The 27,352-nt window shown below is 43.2% G+C and overlaps 1 protein-coding gene across 2 annotated transcripts in view; it reads left to right on the top strand.

The window, feature by feature from the left end:
* The first annotated feature begins 11,525 nt into the window (after nt 1-11,525).
* Nucleotides 11,526-27,352, top strand: part of CLCN5 (chloride voltage-gated channel 5) — a 96,187-nt gene continuing 80,360 nt past the window's right edge. Inside the window, exons 1-2 of one of the 2 annotated variants that reach the window (XM_056538272.1) lie at nt 11,526-11,606; nt 25,195-25,627. In XM_056538272.1, coding sequence (XP_056394247.1) covers nt 25,250-25,627 — 378 coding nt within the window. In that variant the 5' untranslated portion in view covers nt 11,526-11,606; nt 25,195-25,249. Of the gene's footprint in view, nt 11,607-25,194; nt 25,628-27,352 lie in introns of those variants that run through there. The other variant, XM_056538273.1, reaches the window with a different exon arrangement.

Below are 27,352 nucleotides of genomic sequence, written 5' to 3'. Positions count from 1 at the left end.
TAAAATGGACAGCAGAGAGCACTGTGGTCGTGACAGAAGAGAAATCCAAAAATAAAAGCATTTCCTCTTTAGTATACAGCCGCTAATAAGTACTGGAAGGATTAAGATTTTTTAATTAGTAAGTAATTTACAAATCTGTTTAACAATCTGGCACCAGTTGATTTAAAAAAAATCTAAAAGTACCCCTTTAACGTTGATGCCCTATCCACAGGATAGGCCATCATAGTCTGATCGACATGGTGCCGCCTCTGATCAGCTGTTTGGCCAAGCCACGACTTCAGCACATACACAATGAACTTCCGTTTGAGCTGTGCTGCAGTTTCCTGCCACCACCAGTATGCAATGAATGGAGCCAACTGCTTCTGGCCCTATTCATAGTATACATTTTGGACATGAGTACTAGGTGTGGGCTCCATGCCCAACAGACATTGGTGGCCTATCCTGTGGACAGGACATCAATAAGAAATGATAACCCCTTTAACGCTCACAAAGTGTAATCTGTATATACAACTAGTAGCAGGACTGCTGTTTTTTATATGGGTTTTATTTTATATGGTGGAGGTGTGAAATTTATTGGAGTTTGTATATCAATTGTGATATAAGTTTAATGTGAAGATGTTTTGTTGAAATGTTTTATATTCTGCTAAACATATGAATGTTTGAAGATTTATGTTACTAACATAAAAAAAGTGAAATGTTACCATTTTGTTTTATATTTATACTGTTTGGGATCCTTGCATCCTTTTCTGTTCTTCTCGTACCATTGTAAGCATGGACCCACCTAAAAGATTGCTCTAATGTACAATGAGGTATATTCCAACAAAGCTGAGTAATGTTTTCTTTACCTCTCCACTTTAAAATGAAAGGCCACATTTGTGTGTGTGTATATGGTTTTTGTAGTGGGTCTAAAAACATAATACTTGATTTCATAAAACATCATACAGTTCTATATTCCCATTACGACTATTGTAAAAAATATTTTTTTGTTACAACCTTTTGTATTGAAAAGTGTAGTTAACAGATACCTTATATACTGTATAATTGACAGATACCTTATATACTCGAGTATAAGCTGACCCAAATATAAGCCGAGGCCCCTAATTTCACCCCAAAAACCCAGGAAAAGTTATTGACTTGACTATAAGCCTAGGGTGGGAAATAAATCACCCCCCCCCCTCTCATGATCCAGACCCACGTCATTAACACCCTGTCATCATCACCCCCCCCCCCCCCTTCATCATCACCACCTGTCAATCCCTTCATCAGTGGTCTTCAACCTGCGGACCTCCAGATGTTGCAAAACTACAAGGAGTTGAAGTTTTGAAACATCTGGAGGTCCGCAGGTTTAAGACCACTGTAGCCTTTGTCGTCATCCAGACCCCTCTTTAGTTTTCTACTCATCTCCCCTCGGTGGGAAGGAAGGGTGAGCTGGTCCGGGCCATCTATGCTGCAGGGACCGTCCGGTGGGGAGGGCTAGTCATTCCAGGCTGTCCATCTTCACCGGGAGGCCCTCTTCTCCGCTTCGGGCCGGCCCTGGACTAGTGATGTTGCCCTGATGACGACGCACAGGGACGTTCATGCGCGTAATCATCAAGGCAACGTCACTAGTGTGGGGCCGGCCCGGAGAAGAGGGCCTCCCGGTGAAGATGGACAGCCCGGAACGACTAACCCTCCCCACCGGACGGTCCCTGCAGCCTAGATGGCCCGGACCAGCTCACCCTTCCTTCCCACCGAGGGGAGGAGAGTAGAAAACTAAAGGGGGGGTCTTGATGACGACGAAGGCCGCAGTGGTCTTCAACCTGCGGACCTCCAGATGTTTCAAAACTACAACTCTCAGCATGCCCGGACAGCTGATGGCTGTCCGGGCATGCTGGGAGTTGTAGTTTTGAAACATCTGGAGGTCTGCAGGTTGAAGACCACTGAGAAGGGACTGACAGGCGGAGAGTTCACTCGAGTATAAGCCTCGGGGGGTGTTTTCAGCACGAAAAATCGGGCTGGAAAACTCGGCTTATACTCGAGTATATACGGTATATCCATCATGGAGCTGTTAATAGTGTATGGAGAGACAGCCACTGCTAATAGCCGGCACAGAGTGACCTCCATTGCTGGCTATTAACTGTTTAAATAAGTTATGGGTGACAGAATGAGAGCAGGTAGGCATGGAAATATTCTCTCTGTTTTTTTCTTTCTGCTCTCCTGGTGATGTTCTGAATGTCATCATCTGAAGAAAACAGAAGCAACTGGGCAGATCGAAGTGGTGGCGCTGGACTATACAGAAAAGTATAGTGTATTTTGTTACATTCAACCATAGCAGGCTGTCATTTTTATCTTGTTAAACCCCTTTACACAAGCACAGACCCCTGAGTCCCAGCCCCATTATTCAGCTTTTTCATCTTTTGTAACAAAGCTCCACAATGCTGATGTGAACCCAGCCTTGACAATTACAGCTGTAAAATTAAACTGTCGGAACAAATAGGCGTTTTCCTATTAAACTCAACCTGATTCAATATGGAAAAATTAGCAATTTTGTAGCTGTAAAACAGCTGTTTTTGTGCTCTGTGTGGCCATAAAAACGGTATGAACATAATGTTACAGTGGGTTATGTGTGCAGTAGAAGTCACTTTCTCTATTCATTGGAGTGAAGGCATTAATGTGAAAACGACTTTCAGCAGAAATTAAAGGGGTACTCCACTGCTCAGCGTTTGGAACAAACTGTACCGAGCGCTAGAGATGGCGCCGGGAGCTCATGCCGTCATAGCCCCTCAATGCAAGTCTATGGGAGGGGGCGTGACGGCTGTCATTATAGTGTTATTTGACAGGAACCTGTCACTGGTTTTAGGAAGTGTGGACCACAGGCAAAATAAAAATGATATATGACTCGCTCCATGAGGAATCATCCTTATAACTTTAAAGGGGTACTCCGCTGCTCAGAGTTTGGAACAAAACGTTCCGAACGCTTAGAGCCAGCTCTGGGAGCTCGTGACCTCATAGCCCCGCCCCTCATGACGTCACACCCCGCCCCTCAATGCAAGTCTATGGGAGTGGCCGTGACAGCCGTCACGCTTCCTCCCATAGACTTGCATTCAGGGGGCAGGGCTATGACGTCACGAGCTCCTGGCGCCGGGTCTAAGCATTCGGAACATTTTATTCCAAACGCTAAGCAGCGGAGTACCCCTTTAAGGATAAGTAGGGTTTAAAGTAATCTGGATGGCCCAGGCAGCTTAATTGAGATAGATATCCCTAGTTGCATATAGGGAGGGATCTCTCATTTAACCTCTTCAGGACCCATGACGTATGCATACGTCATCACACCCTGGGTCTTAAGGACCCATGACGTATGCATACGTCATGTCTTTTCCTGGTCTCCGCTGCTCACCCGGCGGAGATCGGAAGCGGATCCCTGCTGAAATCCTTCAGCAGGGATCCAGGGCAAACGCCGCAAATCGCAAGGGAAATCGCCCTTGCGATCTGCGGCGATACCGGGCTGATCGGGTCTCTGGGACCCGACCACCCGGTAATTTTGCATGATCCCGGCTGTCACAGACAGCCAGGACCATGCTGAAGACTAGGAGCGAGGTGGCAAACCTGCCACCTCCTCCTATTCCCTGCGATCTGTCGGTTAGTTAACCGACCAATCGCAGGAGGGGGGGGGGGGGGGGGGGCGGTTACTTCCTCCCGTCCTGCCCGGCCCCTTGAAGTCCGGAGAGGACGGGAGGAAGACCGGAGGACGCGACAGGGGAGTGCTGGGGACCGGCCCCGGTACTTACCTCGTCCCTGAAGACCCGGATCCCGGCGAGGAAGATGGCGGCGGCGACAGGTGAGTAGATCTTCAGCCGCGGTCGGGCCCTTTACAGCAATGCACGTCGCCGTAAAGCGACATGCATTGCTGTATTGGGACCCTATATACTACAACTCCCAGCATGCCCAGACAGCCCTTGGCGTCTGGGCATGCTGGGAGTTGCAGTTTTGCAACATCTGGAGGTCCACAGTTTGGAGACCACTGTGCCCTTCCAGATGTTGCAAAACTACACATTCTCAGCATGCCCTTACTGTCCAGGCATGCTGGGAGTTGTAGTTCTGTAACATCTGGCCCTTCAGATGTTGCAGAACTACAACTCCCAGCATGCCTGGACAGTTTTGGCATACTGGGAGTTGTAGTTTTGCAACATCTGGAAGGGAACAAATTGGGAACCACTGTATTAGTGGTCTGCAAACTAGTCCTCCAGATGTTGCAAACTACAACTCCAAGCATGCTGGGAGTTGTAATTCGGCAACATCTGGCTCTAAAGATGTTGCCGAACTACTACTCCCATCATGCCTGAGAATGTTTGGGAGTTGTGGTTTTGCAACAACAGGAGGCACACTGGTTGGGAAACATTGTCTGTTTCCTAACTCAGTGTTTCCCAACCCGTCTGCCTCCAGCTGTTGCAAAACTATAACTACCAGCATGCACTGATAGACTGTGCATGCTGGGAGTTGTAGTTTTGCAACAGCTGGAGGTCCCCCCTTGTGAATGTACAGGGTACATTCACATGGGCAGGGGGCTTACAGTGAGTATCAGGCTGCAAGTTTGCGATGCAGCAAATTTTGCGCGGCAGCTCAAACTCGCAGCGGGAAAATCGCTGTAACCCCCCACCCGTGTGACTGTACCCTAAAAACACTACACTATACTAATACAAAATAAAATAAAAAGTAAAAAACACTACATATACACATACCCCTACACAGCCCCCCTCCCCTCCCCAATAAAAATTAAAAACGTCTGGTACCCCACTGTTTTCAAAATGGAGCCTCCAGCTGTTGCAAAACAACAACTCCCAGTATTGCCGGACAGCCGTTGACTGTCCAAGCATGCTGGGAGTTTTGCAACAGCTGGAGGCACCCTGTTTGGGAATCACTGGCCTAGAATACCCCTATGTCCACCCCAATGCAAATCCCTAATTCAGGCCTCAAATGCGCATGGCGCTCTCACTTCGGAGCCCTGTCGTATTTCAAGGCAACAGTTTAGGGTCACATATGGGGTATCGCCGTACTCGGGAGAAATTGCCTTACAAATTTTGGGGGGCTTTTTCTCCTTTCACCCCTTATGAAAAGGTGAAATTGGGGTCTACACCAGCATGTTAGTGTAAAAAAATAAATTTTTTACACTAACATGCTGGTGTTGCCCTATACTTTTCATTTTGACAAGAGGTAAAAGGGAAAAAAGCCCCCCAAAATTTGTAATGCAACTTCTCCCGACTACGGAGATACCCCATATGTGGGCGCAAAGTGCTCTGGGGGCGCACAACAAGGCTCAGAAGGGAGAGTGCACCATGTACATTTGTGGTGATTTGCACAGGGGTGGCTGATTGTTACAGCGGTTTTGACAAACGCAAAAAAAAAAAAAAAAACACATGTGACCCCATTTCGGAAACTACACCCCTCACGGAATGTAATGAGGGGTGCAGTGAGAATGTACACCCCACAGGTGTCTGACGGATCTTTGGAACAGTGGGCTGCGCAAATTAAAAATTTTGTACAGCCCACTGTTCCAAAGATCTGACAGACACCAGTGGGGGGTAAATGCTCACTGTACCCCTTGTTACGTTCCTCAAGGGGTCTAGTTTCCAAAATGGTATGCCATGTGGGGGTTATTTTGCTGTTCTGGCACCATTGGGGCTTCCTAAATGCGACAAGCCCTCCGAGCAAAATTTGCTCTCAAAAAGCCAAATATGACTCCTTCTCTTCTGAGCATTGTAGTTCGCCCGTAGTGCGCTTCAGGTCAACTTATGGGGTACCTCCATACTCAGAAGAGATGGGGTTATAAATTTTGGGGGCTATTTTCTGCTATTAACCCTTGCAAAAATGTGAAATTTGGGGGGGGAAACACACATTTTATTGAAATTTTTTTAAATTTTTTTTACATATGCAAAAGTCGTGAAACACCTGTGGGGTATTAAGGCTCACTTTATTCCTTGTTACATTCCTCAAGGGGTCTAGTTTCCAAAATGGTATACCATGTGTTTTTTTTTCCTGTTCTGGCACCATAGGGGCTTCCTAAATGCAACATGCCCCCCAAAAACCATTTCAGAAAAATGTACGCTCCAAAATCCCCTTGTCGCTCCTTCCCTTGTGAGCCCTCTACTGCTCCCGCCGAACACTTTACATAGACATATGAGGTATGTGCTTAGTCGAGAGAAATTGGGCTACAAATAGAATTATACATTTTCTCCTTTTACCCCTTGTAAAAATTCAAAAATTGGGTCTACAAGAACATGCGAGTGTAAAAAATGGAAATTGTGAATTTTCTCCTTCACTTTGCTGCTATTCCTGTGAAACACCTAAAGGGTTAAAATGCTGACTGAATGTCATTTTGAATATTTTGGGGGGGGGGGTGCAGTTTTTATAATGGGGTCATTTGTGGGGTATTTCTAAGATGAAGACCCTTCAAATCCACTTCAAACCTGAACTGGTCCCTGAAAAATTGTGATTTTGGAAATTTTGTGAAAAATTGGAAAATTGCTGCTGAACTTTGAAGCCCTCTGATGTCTTCCAAAAGTAAAAACTCGTCAATTTTATGATGCAAATATAAAGTAGACATATTGTATATGTGAATAAAATAAAATAATATTTGGAATATCCATTTTCATTACAAGCAGAGAGCTTCAAAGTTAGAAAAATGCAAAATTTTCAAATTTTTCATCAAATTTTGGGATTTTTCACCAAGAAAGGATGCAAGTTACCAAAAAATTTTACCACTAAGTTAAAGTAGAATATGTCACGAAAAAACAATCTCGGAATCAGAATGATAACTAAAAGCATTCCAGAGTTATTAATGTTTAAAGTGACAGTGATCACATGTGCAAAAAATGGCCGGGTCCTAAGGTGTAAAATGGCTGGGTCCTTAAGGGGTTAAGGCAGCGGACCCATCACGATGATTTAAATGGGCTCTGTCACTTAAAAAATAATAATTTGATATGTTGTAGAGAGGTGTCAAAAGTTTTGATCAGTGAGAGTGTGAGTGTTCAGACCATGAACTATAGCTAGAGCTAGCTGAGAGAAGAGTGCTCTAGCAAGACTGACATGGGGAGGTTTATCAAAACTGGTGCAGAGGAAATGTTGCCCATGGCAACCAATCAGATCGCTTCTTTCAATTTTAAAACTGTTTCTTAAAAATGAAAGAAGTGATCTGATTGGTTGCTATGGGCAACTGGTCAGCTTTTCCTCTGTACAAGTTTTGATAAATCTCCCTCATAGAATGGAAGTTTATGGGCTTTTCTAGGTCAGCCGTATGCTTCTCTCCCCACCCATTCTAGTGATCGGTCAGGGTCTGACTACTCAGACCCTGACTGGTCAAAAATTTTGTCTTGTCTCTAGTACATGTGAAAAGTCTTTTTTTTAAATGACAGGCACCCATTAAAGCCCATTCCCATGAATTTAATATTACTGTTGTACTGACCATCAGTATAAAGTACATGCCATTGTTACCGCACTGTAGCTAATCTCCCTTGGCGTGGACAGAAGAGAAAAATTGATTAAAGGCGTCAATGCAGGATAGTCCGGATGGTGGATAAGCAGCCCCAAACAAGTTCCAAAGATATTCAAGCTGTCCTGCAGGTTTAGGGAGCATTAGTGTCAGCGTCAACATTTAAATTAAATGAAACGCTATGGCAGGAGACCCAGGAGGACTACACTTGAATTGAACTTGAGTAAGCCAAAATCCTTCTGGGAAAACGTCTTGTGGACAGATGAGACCAAGATAGAGCTTTTTGGTAAAGCACATCATTCTACTGTTTACCAAAAAAACGGAATGAGGGCTACAAAGAAAAGAACACAGTACCTACAGTGAACTATGGTGGAGGTTCAATTATGTTTTGGGGTTGTTTTGCTGCCTCTGGCACTGGGTGCCTTGAATGTGTACGAGGCATCATGAAATCTGAGGATTACCAAAGCATTTTGGGTCGCACTGTACAGCCCAGTGTCAGAAAGCTGGGTCTGCGTCCGAGATTTTGGGTCTTCCAGCAGGACAATGACCCCAAACATACATCAAAAATCCCCCAGAAATGGATGGCAACAAAGCGCTGGAGAGTTCTGAAGTGGCAGCAATGAGTCCAGATCTAAATCCCATTGAACACCTGTGGAGAGATCTTAAAATTGCTGTTGGGAAAAGGCGCCCTTCCAATAAGAGAGACCTGGAGCAGTTTGCAGAGGAAGAGTGGTCCAACATTCCGGCTGAGAGGTGTAAGAAGCTTATTGATGGTTATAAGAAGCGACTGATTTCAGTTATTTTTTCCAAAGGGTGTGCAACCAAATATTAAGTTAAGGGTGCCAATAATTTTGTCCAGCCCATTTTTGGAGTTTGATGTGACATTATGTCCAATTTGCTTTTTTTCCTCCCTTTTTTGGTTTATTTCCAATACACACAAAGGTAATAAACATGTGTATAGCAAAACATGTGTTACTGCAATCCTTTTCTGTGAGAAATTCTTTATTTTCTTGAAAATTTCAGGGGTGCCAACATTTACGGCCATGACTAGATGCCTATAGGGATATTAGGGCCGGAGCCTCAACCAGTCAAATAGAGCACTGTTCAAAATTGCACTATTCCCTATCTCAAATGCATAATGCATGCCATACACTGCAAAAAACTCACCCATCTTTGGATCCTGCCACCACCGCCCCAAAGAACATTTTGTCTGCTTGATAGGACTTTTTCAAGGGACGTCCCTAGCTAGCACCCTATACCTATGATAAGGAGGACACATATAGATATTAAAGTGTGGTGCTCTATATGCTTGTATTTAACCACTTCAAATCTGCAGCTTCAAATCCTGTACAGGATAGAATAGACCCTTAAGGGGTTAATTCACAACTAGCCTCCCTTTCATGCTTTGCAGAGACTGGCATCATCAGAATGAGGATCATTCCCAAGATGAGGTCAGTTGCTGCCCGACCTTCGACTGTCCCCATCCATATGCCCTATTATGTCTCTGATAAGAAAAAATAAAAAACAAAAAAAGACACATTAGAAATTATAAAGCGACGATAAAGGAGTACTCCGAGGAACTGAACTTATCAGACATCGATCCCCCATCAATCTCTTGTACTCAGTGTGCTCCAGCCCCCACTGTCCTGGATGTGGGCAAGTGACGGCCCGCTCAGTCAATCACCTGCCTCAGCCCATGATTGGCTACATGGGCCGTTACTTGCCAAAATCTAGGAAGGTAGGAGCCAGAGTGCGCAAAAGACGGGCGGGTAGGACGTACCCCACACAGGTGATTGCAGGGGTCCCAGCGATCAGACCCTTTCCGATCAGACACTTATCCACTATCCTATGCAAAGGCAGGGGCGTAGCTATAGAGGGGGGCCCCAAAGCACATCTGACCCATAAGAGACCAGTATCATAATTGGCATATGGGGCTCTGTTGCAGATTTTGAATCGGGGCCCAGACGCTAAAAACTGCGCCTCTGTATGTAGCTGATAAGTGTCTGATAAGTTCAGTTCCCTGGAATACCCCTTTAAAGGGGTACTCCTGTGGAAACCTTTTTTTTTTAATCAACTGGTGCCGGAAAGTTAAACAGATTTGTAAATGACTTCTATTAAAAAATATTAATCCTTCCAGTACATTTTATGGGCTATATACTACAGAGGAAATGCTTTTCTTTTTGGGTTTCTCTTATGTCACGACCACAGTGCTCTCTACTCACCTCTGCTGTCCATTTTAGGAACTGTCCAGAGGAGGAGAAAATCCCTATAGTAAACATATGCTGCTCAGGACAGTTCCTAAAATAGACAGCAGAGGGCAGCAGAGAGTACTGTGGTCATGACATAAGAGAAAGCCAAAAAGAAAAACATTTCCTCTGTAGTATACAGCCCCTAAAAAGTACTGGAAGGATCAAGATTTTTTTAATAGAAGTAATTTAAAAATCAGTTTAACTTTCTGGCACCAGTTGATTTAAAAAACGGGAGTACCCCTTTAACATCAAAAACTTGCTACCTTTTGTCCTTTAAATGTTTTGCCAAAGATCACCATATATCTGAAATATCATCGTATAAATGAAAAATAAGCATAATGACAAATACAATTGAAATTCTTCATGTTGCTCCATGTCACTGAAAGGTAACATAAAAAAAAACAAGTGTCAAGTATCTACTACAAATAAAAATGTTAGATAAAGTCCAAATCATCCTAGGTAAAAACAATGCAATTCACAAATAGCTTTTAAAACAGTGTTTTCCAAACAGGGTGCCCCCAGCTCTTGCAAAACTACAGAGAAAATTGTGGAGTTCTTTTCTGTCTGACCACAGTGCTCTCTGCTGACACCTCTGTCCATGTCAGGAACTGTCCACAGTAGAAGCAAATACCTATAGAAAACCTCTCCTGCTGGTTTTCAGCAGGAGAGGTGTCAGCTGAGAGCACTGTGGTCAGACAGAAAAGAACTACCCAATTTTCTCTGTAACATACAGCAGCTGATAAGTACTGGAAGGATTAAGATGTTGAAATAGAAGTCATTTACAAATCTGTTTAAAGGGTACCTCTCATCAAAAAAACTTTTGATATATTATAGATTAATGTATGCAGAATAATTTTACAATTGCATGTTATTAAAAAATATGCTTCTTTCTATTTAATTTTCCACTTTGAAGAAATGACCACTAGGGGTCTCCCTTCCAGTCCTGGCAGCAAGCATTTCAGACTCATGCTGGAGTCCTAAACACTACGAGCTGCCAGTCTGCTTTGTTCACAAAGGAGAACACTCAGAGCGGCCAGCCTGCTTTGTTCACAGCCTGTTTGGCTGTGAACAAAGCAGGCTGGCAGCTCTGAGTGTTTAGGACTCCAGCATGAGTCAGAAATGCTTGCTGACAGGACTGATTGGGAAAAATACAATAGAAAGAAGCATATTTTTCATTAACATGCTATTGGAAAGTTATTCAACATTCATTAATCTAAAATATATCTAAAGTTTATTTGATGAGAGGTACCCTTTAACTTTCTGGCACAAGTTGATTTGAAAACATTTGTTTTCCACTTGTTTCCACCGGAGTTCCCCTCAGTGTGTCTCCAGCTGTTGCAAAACTACAACTCCCAGCATGCCCAGACAGCCAAAGGCTTAAAATATAAATGTTAGATAAAGAAAGTCCAAACCAGCATAGGTAAAACAATGCAAATCACAAATGTCTGTTAAACCAGTGTTTAATAAACAGTGTGCCTCCAGCTGTTGCAAAACTACAACTCCCAGAATGCCTGGACAGCCATAGGCTGTCCAGGCATTCTGGGAGTTGTAGTTTTTGCAACAGCTGGAGGCACACTGTTTGGAGCACAGAAAGGTGCAGAATGAAGACTTTTGTATATAGATTCATTTTAATCCATGTTGTGAGGATCAGTGGTAGAAGAACTCAAGCAGGGAACTCTGAAGGGTTAACCTTGCCTAAACTGTGTGGCACGATGGCTCCTCCCAGCCCGTAGCATGATGGTAGTTGTAGTTTAATTGACGCTCAATGAAACGACATGGATGGAATCCTAACTACAACTACCAGCATGCCCCGGGGTTCCATTCTTTCTCTCGGTGGTTAGCCGAGGCTCCGGTCAGAGGCCGGCTGACACATAAAGGCCCATCTGCAGCAGGTAGGAAAAGGCTGATGTGATGCAGAAGTGTCACCATTTATTGTCAGCGTATGCCGGTGTCCAGTCCAATGATAAACAAGATGTATGCAATAGGCATGTGTCCTCTAGCATGCATTTCATTACATCTATTCTGTGTTATATGATTCTGTGATTTATGACTGTTTTATGGATTTTATAGAGCCAACATATTCTGCGGTGCTGTACAAGGATCTCTCGTATAGGTCCCTCACATTACTCCCTGTCCTCAGTGATGCTCACCGTCTCATTTTCTATTTGTGACACATACAAAGGGGTTAATTCATAGGAAGCCAAATTACAAATGATGGTAGGATAAAACCTTTATCTGTCCGCTATTTGTAGAACGGCATTGACAATGAATCTGATACCTCTTGGAGCATCGATACAACAGGTGTATGGCGACAACATATACTGCAGCGTACTCCCTGCGGGCTATTGCGTTAATAGGAGTTATCCAGGATTAGAAAAACAGCACCACACCTGTCCTCACACTGTATTTAGCAGTGTCCATCGGATATACATGTCGCAGGAAGTCCCCAACGTATACTGGACACTTAGTGTAAATACAGCACCACACCTGTCTCTAGGTTGTGTGTGGCATTGCAGCTCTGTACCGTTAAAGTGAATGGAAACAAGCTGTAATACCACACAAAACCTGAGGACAGGTGTGGTGCTGTTTTTGGAAAGAAATTAAGTTATCTTCTTCTATCCTGGATAATCCATTAAAGTGTACCTGTCGTTTGCAAAAACCTTTTAGATATTGTAGATAATACTGTTATATGTATATTTCTTATATACATTTGTGATAAAATGGGTATATTTTTGGGTTAAAAATGCTGTCCCCTGCAGCTATTGCCTGTGTGTCACAAAATACAGCAGGTGTGGGTGGGATAAGCAGGGCTCTGTGCAGGCTCCTGGCTTGTCAATCATCCTGCTGTGTGAGCCTGGGATGTGTCACAGAGCCTCATTGTACAGAGCCCTGCTTGTCCTCAGTGTACAGAGCCCTGCTTGTCCTCAGTGTACAGAGCCCTGCTTGTCCTCAGTGTACAGAGTCCTGCTTGTCCTCAGTGTACAGAGTCCTGCTACTCCTCAGTGTACAGAGTCCTGCTTGTCCTCAGTGCACAGAGCCCTGCTTATCCTCAGTGCACAGAGTCCTGCTTATCCTCAGTGTACAGAGCCCTGCTTGTCCTCAATGTACAGAGCCCTGCTTGTCCTCAATGTGCAGAGCCCCGCTTGTGCTCATGGTACAGAGCCCGGCTTGTCCTCAGTGTACAGAGCCCTGCTTGTCCTCAGTGTACAGAGCCCTGCTTGTCCTCAGTGTACAGAGCCATGCTTGTCCTCAGTGTACAGAGCCCTGCTTGTCCTCAGTGTACAGAGCCCTGCTTGTCCACCCATACTTCTTGTATTTTGTCTCTGCACATAGATGCAGGGACAAAACAGGATTTTGTCATCCAAACATAAAAACATTTTTAACCAAGGTATATTACAAATGCACATATAATGTTATTATCTACATTATATAAAAAGTTTTGGCAAATAACTTTAAATGGGCACTCTCATTTTTGCTATTGCACTCCTTATGGTAAATAAAAAATATTTCTAATATACTTTTTTTTTTTTTTTAAAGGAAGTTTTCTATGTTTTATTTGTGCTTAAAAAAGTCCAAGAGCATATTTTCCCCCATCTCATACACAGACTTAGGACCGAAGCCCAAACACAGGAAGTGCAGCCTGGAGTGCTGAGGGGGGGGGGGGTGTATCCAACCAATAGCATATGGCAGTTAAGTGTGAGAGAAGCTATGATTGTATGAGGCTGGACACACACCCCTCAGCACTCCAGGCTGCACTTCCTATGTTTGGGCTTCGGTCCTAAGTCTGTGTATGAGTTGAGGGAAAATGTGCTCTTGAACTTTTTTAAGCACAAATGAAACCATAGAAAACTTCATGTTTCTTTTTTAAATAAAGTATATTAGAAATATTTTTTATTTACCATAAGGAGTGCAATAGCAAAAATTAGTTTTAATGAGTGTCATGATTCGGCTAGCTGGTTGTGGATCCTCTGTGTCAGCGAGGGATTGGCGTGGACCGTGTCGGTGGACCGGTTCTAAGATGCTACTGGTATTCACCAGAGCCCGCCGCAAAGCGGGATGGTCTTGCTGCGGCGATAGCAACCAGGTCATATCCACTGGCAACAGCTCAACCTCGCTGACTGCTGAGAAGGCGTGGGACAGAAGGACTAGGCAGAGGCAAGGTCAGACGTAGCAGAAGGTCGGGGCAGGCGGCAAGGTTCGTAGTCAATATGGATAGCAGGAGATCAGGTAACACAGGCTTTGGACAACACTAAACGCTTTCACTGGCACAAGGCAACAAGATCCGGCAAGGAAGTGCAGGGGAAGTGAGGTATTATAGCCAGGGAGCAGGTGGAAGCTAATTAGGCTAATTGGGCCAGGCACCAATCATTGGTGCACTGGCCCTTTAAATCTTAGAGAGCTGGCGCGCGCCCTAAGGAGCGGAGCCGCGCGCGCCAGGACATGACAGCCAGGGGCTGGGACAGGTAAGTGACTTGGGATGCGATTCGCGAGCGGGCGCGTCCCGCTATGCGAATCGCATCCCCGCCGGCAATGTCAGTGCAGCGCTCCCAGTCAGCGGGTCTGACCGGGGCGCTGCAGGGAGAGAGACGCCGTGAGCGCTCCGGGGAGGAGCAGGGACCCGGAGCGCTCGGCGTAACAATGAGAGTTACCCTTTAATGGAATAGAGCACGATTAAATCCAGCAAACCCTGACACATACATCCTGAATGGAAGCTAAAATGACGCGATTAGGCCTCAGTCAGGGTCTATGGATCAGTTTAACCTGGAGCTTATGTTAAATGGAGCCTGAAGGACATTGCTTAACACAATGTTAAGATCTTGTTAGAGGATAGAGGATAAGATGTCTGATCACGGGGGGTCCCACTGCTGGGGCCCCCCTGCGATCTCCAGCATCACCTGGCATTCTAAACAAACGTTGGGTTCCGGTGGCAGTGGTCTTGACCTCAGGCCACGCCCCTTCGTGATGTCATACCAATCATGTCTATGGTAGGGCTGTGATGGCTGACACGCACCCTCCCATAGACATGAATGGAGGGGGTGTGGTGTGACATCACGGGGGCTGTGTCACGATCACAGCCGCCAGCTCCAAGCATTCTGAACAAAATGTTCAGAACGCTGGGGCACAGGAGTACCCCTTTACACACCCTTACACTTGGGGCCTGTTAACAGTACATTTAGCTATCCTGTTGAAATCATATTTTTTCTTCAGACTGATCTGTTAGATTCCTAGGTTTTCAAAGGGGAGTTCATCATAGATAAAAGTATCGATTTGACAAGTTTCCACCAGGATCTGTTTTTTTAAACAGGATAGGCAAATGCAGACTTTTTTTTTTGGTCCTGTTAGGCTGAGTTCACATTGCATTTTTCTCTCGGTTTTACCATTTTCGTTAACTGCGCTATAGTGTACAGAACAAAAAAGTATACAATGTAATCAGTTTTTTATATCATGTAACTTAATTGGAAGAGGATTCTGCTGTGTGACCTATAGCAGCAGCTGTTTTTAGCATATGTGAGCATATATATTTTTACACATTTTTTAAGTTATTTTTATATTTAAGTGTATAAAATATATTTATGGGGGTGGAATTGAAAAGAAAATAGCCACTTTGCTACTTTTGGGGGGTTCTGTTTTTACACAATGCACTTAAAGGAGTGTTGTTTTAAACCTAGTGACCTACAGAACAAAGATAACATGTTAGTTTTACTGTTAAAGGGGTACTCCGCTGCACAGCGTTTGGAACAAACTGTTCTGAACGCTGGAGCCGATGCCGGGAGCTCGTGACATCATAGCCACACCCCCTCCTGATGTCACACCCCGCCCCCTCAATGCAAGTCTATGGGAGGGGTTGTGACGACTGTCACGCCCCCATCCATAGAGTTGCATTGAGGGGGTGGGGCGTGACATCATGAGGGGGCGGGGCTATGATGTCACGAGCTTCCGGCACCGGCTCCAGCGTTCGGAACTGTTTTTTCCAAACGCTGAACAGCAGACTACCCCTTTAACAGTGAAACCGACATGTAATCCGTTCCGTGGGTCACTAGGTTTAAAACAACACCCATCACTTTTGCAAATATATGACTTTTTGAGCCAGGAGGCTGGGATCACGCAATCGTAGCGTATAACAGCTTGTGTTTTCCGTGCGGTTTAGCACGCTTGTGTTCTCCTTGTGGGATATCACGGTTGTGTTTTCCATACGGTATAACAGGCTCACATTTTCCATACAATATTACACACTCACGTCTTTTCATACGGTATTTCACACTCACGTTTTCCATATGGTATTGCACGCTCACATTTTTCCATATGGTATTATACGATTAGGTTTTCCATACAGTATAACACGATTAGGTTTTCCATACAGTATAACACGATTAGGTTTTCCAGACAGTATAACACGATTAGGTTTTCCATACAGTATAACACGATTAGGTTTTCCAGACAGTATAACACGATTAGGTTTTCCATACAGTATAACACGATTAGGTTTTCCATACGGTATAACACGATTAGGTTTTCCATACGGTATAATACGATTTGGTTTTACATACAGTATAACATGATTAGGTTTCCATACGGTATCATACGTTTATGTTTTCGATACGGCAGTAGACACTAGGTTTCCATACGGTATTATAAGCTTAAAGGACATGTCCGGTGCTCGTTTTTCTTATTGTATCCGTAGAAAAGAAAAGTGAGCACCGGACATGTCCTTTAATGCAAATGTGAGCACCGCTCACAACCTCCGCAATTCACTGCAACAGCTGTGCAGAGACGCGCTGGTCCCGCCCTCGGCTAGGCATAAAAACTAGAGGAAAGAAGTTTGAACAGCACTCTAGGTATGCAGATAAAATCAAGTCTTGCTTTATTAAATCTTCGAACAGAAGTCACAAACAGAGAATATGTCTGACGCGTTTCGCACCTAGGTGCTTAATCGTAGACTAACATGAATTACAAACCATACAAGTTAAAATACATGTAAAGGGGTTACATGACCCCTTACGTCACTAATCATAAAACACACACAAAGCAGATATGAAAACCCGGGATGGATGTGTCCGTTGCGTCCTCCAGGATGGCCACAGCTTTATGGGAAAACTTGGTGAATACCTTGTTAGAAACCCACGAAACGGCAATACATTTGTAGACTATTTATTTTTGGACGCCGGTAAAGCAGCAGGTACCCCTTCAAATTTATTTGTATCCCTGTGATTCATTCATCCTTCCATATCTTCTCATTTTGTTGCTATGGACTACCACCTGTAGGACGCAATGCTCTCCTCTTTCTTCACATAAATAACTGCAAATATAAAAAGAATAAAGAAAAACAAAATCATGAACCCAAGAAAACCATATCTTTGATAATGATTACATAAAAAAGTTACGGACATGTTATCATTAAATCCAAACTTTTATTCAGTCCTTTAGGATGTCTCGTTTCCAAGAGAAACATCCAAAATGTTTCCCTGTTATATAGTTTTCTCCTAAGATCTCCTCCTCTCGGACCCAGTTTAACCTTCTCTATCCCAGATACTTTCAGGGATCTAACGTCCCCTGCATGTACGTCCCTGAAGTGCCTGGATAACATAGAGATGCCCACTCCATTATTATTGGCATCAGATACATGTTTCCTAAACCGTGTTTTCAAAGAATTACTTGTACACCCCACGTACTGTAAATTACATGTGACACAGGTGGCCACATCTACCACAAATTTGGAATTACAATGAATGTAATTCCGTATGGTGTGTACGCCACCTGTGTGACATGAAGTCACGCTCTTGGTAATGTCCATGTGGTTACACGTCAAGCATCTTGTGTGCCCACATCTCCAGTAGCCTGTATCATCTAACCAAATACGATGTTGGTCCCTGTTCACATTTCTATCACTTGAAAAAAGACTTGGAGATACCGTGGATCCTATAAAAGGACCTCGCCTAGACACAGTAACTATATCATCAGATACTATTTCTTTCAAGATGGGGTCTGACTCCGACACAGGGGTGTATTTCCTTACGATTTGTTTTATTTGATTAAACTGAACACTATGGGGGAGATTTATCAAAACCTGTGCAGAGGAAGAGTGGTGCAGTTGCCCATAGCAACCAATCAGATTGCTTCTTTCATTTTCCACAGGCCTCTAAAGAGGCCTGTGGAAAATGAAAGAAGCAATCTGATTGGTTGCTATGGGCAACTGCACCACTCTTCCTCTGCACAGGTTTTGATATATCTCCCCCTATATGAGGTGACAAAAAAGGGTCTTTTATTTCTCCCCCGCTATAGTTCTCCCCCTTTGTGATTGAACACTGCCTTTGTGTCTCCTGGAGTACGACATGAGTTCCGTTCTGTCTATACTCTCTTCTATTGCAGGCACTGGTTAGAACTTCCTCTGAGTAACCCCTATTCTTGAACCTATTAATAAGGTCACTAGTTGCTTTTTTCAGATTCTCAGCATTTGTGCAATTCCTTTTTAAACGGCAAATTTCACCAAACGGGATGTTATGTAAAACATGTCTGGGGTGACATGAGGAAGCCAACAAGACAGAATTGGTTGCTGTCTCTTTCCTGAATGGGGCAATCTCAATCTGGGTTCCATTGTTATATAACGTGATGTCCAAACAGTTGACTATAGATCCACCGAAGTGGTATATGGTATTATAAGCTTATGTTGCCTTATAGTATCTCACGTTTATGTTTTCGTATAGTACTGAGCACATGTTCCTATGGCATTGTTACTACACATGTATTACCATAGTGTTTCAACTGCGCATATGTTACGGTGGTTGTTGCTATGCTTGTGTTACAGTAGCTTTTTTACAGCGCATTTGCTGTTATTGCATTGTTACTACGCATATGTTTCTCATGGCATTGGTACTACGCATACGTTACGACACTCCTCTTGTGTAACTGTAGCATTGTTATCGCGCGTAGCGTACTATAGCATTTGATACTATGGCATTATTGCTATAGCGTTGTTACTTCGCATACTTTACCATGGCTTTGTTACTTCACTCTGGTTACTTCAGCATTGTTATTATGCAGGTCCTATACCATTGTTGCTGTGCATTCTTACTACGCATTGTTGCTTTAGTATTTGTTACTATGCATTTCTTAATATTAGTATTTGTTACTATGGCAGGCGTTACTTTGGCGTTATTATGGCATTACTATGGCTGTTTTACTAGAGGGTCATTGCTACGCATATGGGACTATAGTGTTTGGTGCTATAACGTTTGGTGCTATAGCGTTCCTTACTATGTTGTTGTTACTATGGTGCTGTTACTATGACATGTTGTGATAATTGTTTTTTTTATTATAGCGTTTTGATAGTACACATGCTACTATAGCATGACAAGGTTACAGTAGTGAGGTTACATGGCATTATTAACATGCATATGTTAGCATAGTTTTCTTACTGTAGCTTGCGTTACTTTGAGCGTGGTCACTACGTTCACATTCTTGTAGCTTTCTTACTTTAGCTTTCGTCAGAAATATCTGGTGATGCATACTTTATGTTAGCTTTGTTGATATGCATATCTTACTGTAGCAGTTATTCACACATTACAAATTTTAGTGCTGATTTTGCAATTTTTTTACTTGAACATGATTACCTAGTAATTGACCTTAATTTCTATACACACGTTTACGTAGCTTTGTTTATGTGCATGTTAGGTCAAGCGTTATTACTACGCTTAAGTTTTTCGGTTGTGTAATAGCATTGTCCACTACATGTTTTCCACTCACAGGTTACTGCACTTATGTTATTTTAGCGTTGTTACTACATATATGCGATTATTAGTAGCATTATTACATTGTCGTTAATATAGTTTGTTTTTACGCATACCTACATTAGTGTTCTTACCTAGCATAAGTCATTATAGCTTTCATCAGGCGCATACGTTACTAGATTTTATTCTATACATTAGTTGATTAGTGTTGGTACTCTACACACGTTCTGGTGATCAAGCATTTTATTCATTTATATAGTATATATGTTACGCCAAGCGCTCCGGGTCCCTGCTCCTCCCCGGAGCGCTCGCGGCGTCTCTCTCTCTGCAGCACCCCGGTCAGACCCACTGACCAGGAGCGCTGCACCGACACTGCCGGCGGGGATGCGATTCGCATAGCGGGACGCGCCCGCTCGCGAGTCGCATCCCAAGTCACTCACCTGTCCCGGCCCCCGGCTGTCATGTCCTGGCGCGCGCGGCTCCGCTCCTTAGGGCGTGCGCGCGCCAGCTCTCTAAGATTTAAAGGGCCAGTGCACCAATGATTGGTGCCTGGCCCAATCAGCCTAATTAGCTTCCACCTGCTCCCTGTCCATATTACCTCACTTCCCCTGCACTTCCTTGCCGGATCTTGTTGCCTTGTGCCAGTGAAAGCGTTTAGTGTTGTCCAAAGCCTGTGTTCCAGACCTTCTGCTATTCCTATTTGACTACGAACCTTGCCGCCTGCCCCGACCTTCTGCTACGTCTGACCTTGCCTCTGTCTAGTCCTTCTGTCCCACGCCTTCTCAGCAGTCAGGGAGGTTGAGCCGTTGCCGGTGGATACAGCCTGGTTGCTACCGCCGCAGCAAGACCATCCTGCTTTGCGGCGGGCTCTGGTGAATACCAGTAGCAATTTAGAACCGGTCCACCGTCACGGTCCACGCCAATCCCTCGCTGACACAGAGGATCCACATCCAGCCTGCCGAATCGTAACAATATATAGTATAGTATTGACATTAGGTGTCCCTTCTATCTTTTAGCCTACGCAGACTTCACTACCACACACATGGACACACATCAATAATGTTTTATACCATCTGCACATCACCATAGCAGATACCAGATTACTCATACACAGTGTTTGTTCTCGTGGTCTCAGGTCATTTATGGTAAGTTGTTTTTCTGCTTTAAGGTTGTCGTGCTTTAAGCAGTTGCATAGCTTTGCTGTTTGTCTCATGTATGTTTAGCCATTGTTAGCTCACTGTTCCTGGTATTCAGGTCTATCTTGGGAGGGTTGTTCATTCAGTGTTACTGTTCTTTCCCTCGGGTAATATACTTGCGGGACATCCTTATGTCCACCATGGCGTACCTGTCTTACCTGCAACTCATGCAGAGGGTGCTCGAATTATTGTTTCTGACTCGGTTTCAGAGCAATGGTAGCGCGACACGTAGGCAGTTGGATACCTGTTATGCCTGTCATGTTTTTCAGGTGGGATATACTGCTCAGCTATTGTTACACATTTCAGAGCAATAGTATCACAACACATAGGCGGTTATATACCTGTCATGCATGTCACGGTTTCAGGTGGGATACACTGCTGAGTTATTGTTTTGGGACTAACAGGTAAGTTTCAAAGTTACTGTATGTAAGGGTTGAAGCGGAGCGCTGCCACAAAATGATTGTACAGTAATGAACAAAAACATAGCATTATATTTCATGTAACGCGTTTCAGGATCGATCTGACCCTTTCTTCAGACATGATCAAATGACAAACAATAGGCACATTAAATAGGGAAAAAAGGGAAGTGAGGTAACAGGTCAAACGAAAATTACATCACTCAATACAATACAGTGCATAGTGAACTTTTTGACCTTTTGCCACATTTCAGGCTTCAAACATAGAGAAATAAAACTGTAATTTTTTGTGAAGAATTGTGGGACACAATCATGAAGTGGAACTAAATTTATTGGATATTTTAAACTTTTTTAACAAATAAAAAACTGAAAAATTGGGCGTGCAAAATTATTCAGCCCCCTTAAGTTAATAATTTGTAGCGCCACCTTTTGCTGCGATTACAGTCGCTTGGGGTATGTCTCTATGAGTTTTGCACATTGAGAGACTGAAATATTTGCCCATTCCTCCTTGCAAAACAGCTCGAGCTCAGTGAGGTTGGATGGAGAGCATTTGTGAACAACAGTTTTCAGTTCTTTCCACAGATTCTCGATTGGATTCAGGTCTGGACTTTGACTTGGCCATTCTAACACCTGGATATGTTGATTTGTGAACCATTCCATTGTAGATTTTGCTTTATGTTTTGGATCTTATTGGAAGACAAATCTCCGTCCCAGTCTCAGGTCTTTTGCAGAATGGTCCTGTATTTGGCTCCATCCATCTTCCCATCAATTTTAACCATCTTCCCTGTCCCTGCTGAAGAAAAGCAGGCCCAAACCATGATGCTGCCACCACCATGTTTGACAGTCGGGATGGTGTGTTCAGGGTGATGAGCTGTGTTGCTTTTACGCCAAACATAACGTTTTGAATTGTTGCCAAAAAGTTTGATTTTAGTTTCATCTGACCAGAGCACCTTCTTCCACATGTTTGGGGTGTCTCCCAGGTGGCTTGTGGCAAACTTTAAACAACACTTTTTATGGATATCTTTAAGAAATGGCTTTCTTCTTGCCACTCTTCCATAAAGGCCAGATTTGTGCAGTATACGACTGTTGTCCTATGGACAGAGTTTCCCACCTCAGCTGTAGATCTCTGCAGTTCATCCAGAGTGATCCTGGGCCTCTTGGCTGCATTTCTGATCAGTCTTCTCCTTGTATGAGCTGAAAGTTTAGAGGGACAGCCAGGTCTTCGTAGATTTGCAGTGGTCTGATACTCCTTCCATTTCAATATTATCGTTTGCACAGTGCTCCTTGGGATGTTTAAAGCTTGGGAAATCTTTTTGTATCCAAATCCAGCTGTAAACTTCTCCACAACAGTATCTCGGACCTGCCTAGTGTGTTCCTTGTTCTTCATGATGCTCTCTGCACTTTAAACGGACCTCTGAGACTATCACAGTGCAGGTGCATTTATACGGAGACTTGATTACACACAGGTGGATTCTATTTATCATCATTAGTCATTTAGGTCAACATTGGATCATTCAGAGATCCTCACTGAACTTCTGGAGAGAGTTTGCTGCACTGAAAGTAAAGGGGCTGAATAATTTTGCTCGCCCAATTTTTCAGTTTTTTTATTTGTTAAAAAAGTTTGAAATATCCAATACATTTCATCCCACTTCATGATTGTGTCCCACTTGTTGTTGACTCTTCACAAAAAATTACAGTTTTATATCTTTGTGTTTGAAGCCTGAAATGTGGAAAAAGGTCAAAAAGTTCAAGGGGGCCGAATACTTTCACTATGCAATGTACCTGTTATGCCAGTCGAGTTTTCAGGTGAGATACACTGCTCAGTTATTGTTTTTGACACATTTTAGAAGCAATAGTATCACAATACATAGGCGGTGTATACCTGTTATGCCTGTTAGGTTTTCAGGTGGGATACACTGCTTAGCTATTGTTTCTGACACATTCTTCAGAGCAATAGTATTACAACACATAGGCAATTGTATATCTGTCATGCCTGTCACGTTTTTCAGAATCAGTTTCTTTTCAGTATCAGTTTCCTTTCAGTAGGACTGGTTAGTTCTACAGACCCAACGTACTTCTGTAATGTCCTTTTCGTAAGGCTGTTGGATTATTTTATGCTCCAAACTTGTTCCTACGGATATCAGGTTTTGCCCCTTTAATGTTGAAATGGCGTAGGGGGGGTTATGTAATAGTGGGTGTGTACGTTGTCTAGTGGGGAAGGGGACATGTTTTCATCAGTTCTTACGACAGGCTTAATAAGGTGGATGTGCACACATTATTTAGGGAGTAGTAGTGGCTTCTGGTGAGCAAAGGGTTTGGCAGGGGTGACCTCAGTTCCGCTGGTATTGCTCTAAGGGCTGTTGAGTGGGCCATGATCGGTGTGCTACCCCTTTAAGCGCTCAGCAGTCCCATAGAGAATGAATAACACACTGGGCACACATGCACACTGCCACTGAATTGTTGGAATTGTTGGGGATCATTTGGGGGGTCCAAGGGGTCAGACCCTCACAAATCAGCTAGTTATCCTCTAACAATTTTGCATCTTGGGATAACCCTTTAACTGGCATTGTTCAAATTCACAGGTTCCTTGGTGAGTGAACTAAGTATAGTATCTGCAGTGCAAATACGATAAAATATTAACGGAGGTTAGCTTGAGGTGATCATGAAATGAACAACCATAAAAAAAATCCCCAAAATAACATCCTTAAAGGGGTACTCCCGTGGAAACCTTTTTTTTTTAATCAACTGGTGCGTGAAAGTTAAACAGATTTGTAAATCACTTCTATTAAAAATCTTAATCCTTCCAGTACTTTTTAGGGGCTGTATACTAAAGAGAAATCCAAAAAAAGAAATGCATTTCCTCTGATGTAATAACCACAGTGCTCTCTGCTGACCTCTGCTGTTCCTAAAATGGACAGCAGAGGTCAGCAGAGAGCACTGTGGTCATGACATCAGAGAAAATGCATTTCTTTTTTGGATTTCTCTTTATTATACAGCTCCTAAAATGTACCGGAAGGATTAAGATTTTAATAGAAGTGATTTACAAATCTGTTTAACTTTCTGGCACCAGTTGATTTAAAAAAAAAAAAAAAAAAAAAAAAAGTTATCCACGGGAGTACCCCTTTAATCCTCAACATGTTTCCTTATTTTACAATATGGCTCGCTATTACTGAAAGCAGTGTTACAGATTAGATGGGTGTTACGGGCTAATGCATATTACCCAGAATAGAAGCTCATAGTTGCATCCACCCATGCCTTAACTCCTTACGGCCATAACAATCTTTGTATTAATGTGCATTGCATTTGTGCTATTCATAGTATTTATACAGATAAGATTGTTCAGATTACTTTCTGGTTTTTCAAGAATGCCACATTCCTGTTCAAGGCTGGTAATACTAGTAGGTTGGTAAGATGGTGTTAGCTTCATGGCCTCTGATACTGAGATAGGGTGAGACTTCTTGAGGGAAAAATAGCAGAAGTATACTGGTGGATTGGTAAGAGCATGGGGTGCATTTAGGGATTAAATAGGTCTGTAAATTGTTGGGCTTTGGGTTACAACATTGTACCCCCAATAGCCCAAGAAAAGTTTCCATGACCACCAAGCTACGTGGCAGGGCACATTGCTAATGGGTGGTACAAGCAATGCAACTGAAATGTGGGACAGCGTTCTAGCGTAGGCATCCACAGTGTTCAGTCAAAGGATTGGCAGGTGCTGGTTGCATTTTGACTGCCAAAATGTTTTGCCATGAAAATCTGTATGATGCTTTTATTCAAGTAGTTAGGGGTGATTAAGTCTTTAGGGTAGACTTTTCCAACTAGGATCCCTCCGGCTGTTGCAATGCCCAGACAGCCAAGGCTGGAGACACCCTAGTTGAAAAACACTGCTCCAGGGTTTATCAAAAAGAGAGAATATAGTCTGAGGCACATGATAAGTGCCCCTTCAGGAGGGACAACACGGTCTGAGGCACACAATGAATGGAGGGATACAGCAGTGCACTGGGTATACTACGGGTTAACAGTACATATGTGTAGTACCGATGCAACATATGTCCATATCCAATAAACATTTCATGTAAAAGGTTTAAACTAATATATTTTTTTTGTAAAGCAATGAGTAACCTAATTTTCAACCATCTTTGTTAGGTCAAGCAAACCTTAGGACCTGATATTCCATGGACATTTCAAGTCATTCGGAAGTATGGAGGAGCATACATGCCAGGCTGATCCTGACAAGAATTTGTTTACTACATGTTTTCAATCTCATGAATGGGAAAACTCTGCTTTAGATTTATTAAAAAGCCACAGCCAAGATGGGATGTGTAATGCCAAGATGTCCCCACCAGGAGAAAGATATGGGACACCTCATAACAGCAGCACAAATATAGACATTGATAAATACTTAGTTGCTGATGTTCTTCCCGCTAAGTATAAATGCAATACTAAGAAACCAGGTCAAAGAATGTGCAGAACTTGGTCAGGACATAGGCAATATGTGTGTCTGGACTGTGGAAAGAGTTTTACCCATAGTTCAACTCTTGCAACACACCAGAGAACTCACACAGGAGAGAAACCCTATGTATGTACGGAATGTGGCAAAAGCTTTACTCGGAGTTCTACTTTAGCTACTCACCAAAGGATCCATACTGGTGAAAGGCCATATGCATGTTTAGATTGTGGAAAGAATTTTATCCAGAGCTCACATCTTGTATTACACAAAAGGATCCACACTGGACACAAGCCCTACTCCTGCCCAGAGTGTGGCAAATGTTTCAGTGATAGGTCCCACTTTGTCATTCATCAGAGGATTCACACTGGAGAAAAGCCATATGCATGCACCCAGTGTGGGAAAAGCTTCAGTAGCAACTCAAACCTTGTAGCCCACCATAAACTTCATACCGAAAACACAATCTATATCTGTAACCAATGTGGAAAAAGCTTGAGTAACCGGCTGACGTTCGCCAGTCATCAAAAAACCCACTTAGCAGATAAGCCTTTTGTGTGTATTGAATGTGGGAAAGGATTCACTCGAAAGCTGCAGCTGGTGTTACACAAAAGAATACACACAGGAGAGAGGCCATTTGCATGTAATGAGTGCGGGAAGAGGTACACTCGCAAATCCTACCTTATTATACATCAAAAAATTCACACGCGGGAAATCCTATGTGTGTGTAGTGACTGTGGAGAGACCTTCTCTGGACACAGTCATCTTAAAAAACACCAGACGTTGCATACTGAGGGCAATCCTGAGTCCAAACTTACTGCTGAGAAAAAACAGAACGGTTAAATGCAACATGTAGCTGAACACAGAACTAAAGACGATTTATACTTGAAATCTTCAGCTAAATTTATATGAAAGTTTTATGTAATGTCTTATAAGTGGGAAAATGCAGAACATTTGGCATAAATGTTAAAGGGAATCTATTAACTACAATTCATGTTCCAAACTATTGACGCTGTTAGGGCAAGGAGACACATGAAATTATAGAACAATATAAATCATAAATGTGCTCAGGGTGTGCTAAAATATAACCTTTAATGATTAAATCTAAAAGTCACCAAAATTATAGTGTGCCTGTGCACCCCAAAGTCTGACGATCAGACGCCGGCACCTCGCCATACTAGGCGGTAAGAGCCGTAGCTAGCGGCTCCCTGCGCTACATGCAGGTCGGTGCATCGCCCGCTGTCCACGCTACAGAACCGTCCAATGACGGCACTCCTGAAAAATAGAGAACTGGTTACAACACATTAGTATTTGTCATTTGTGCATATTTTTCCTCTACAGGTTGGGGAATTAAATTCCCTTATGCCAAATTACTATCTATGAAGTGTTACCATGCTTTTCTCAACAGGTCGTAGCTAATTAATTATTTTAAACTTATGCCCATGAAGGGCTGTTTATCTATTTGTGGTATAAATTATCATAAATGCAAATAACCCCCCTGATGACGCCTGGCTATACAGTGAGGCAGAAACGCGTTGGTGGTTGTAATCATTTGTTTACTGACCCATAATTTGTCCCTGCTGGGGCAATGGGCCGGTGCTGACAATTGTAAAGACTAGTACCTGTGATAGTTGGGATATATCACTACCCGACTATCTAATGAACTAGTACCTATACCGCAATTTGAATCATTAGTAGTGTTGAGCGGCATAGGCCATATTCGAATTCGCGAATATTCGCGAATATATGGACGAATATTCGTCATATTTTCGCGAATATTCGCATATTCGTTATATCCTCGTTTTATTTTCGCATATGCGAAACTTCGCATACGCGAAAATTAACTTATGTGAAAATTTG

This window comes from Hyla sarda, chromosome 9, assembly GCF_029499605.1.
Source record: "Hyla sarda isolate aHylSar1 chromosome 9, aHylSar1.hap1, whole genome shotgun sequence".
Taxonomy (NCBI): Eukaryota; Metazoa; Chordata; class Amphibia; order Anura; family Hylidae; genus Hyla; species Hyla sarda.
This window is presented reverse-complemented; position numbering and strand designations above follow the sequence as displayed.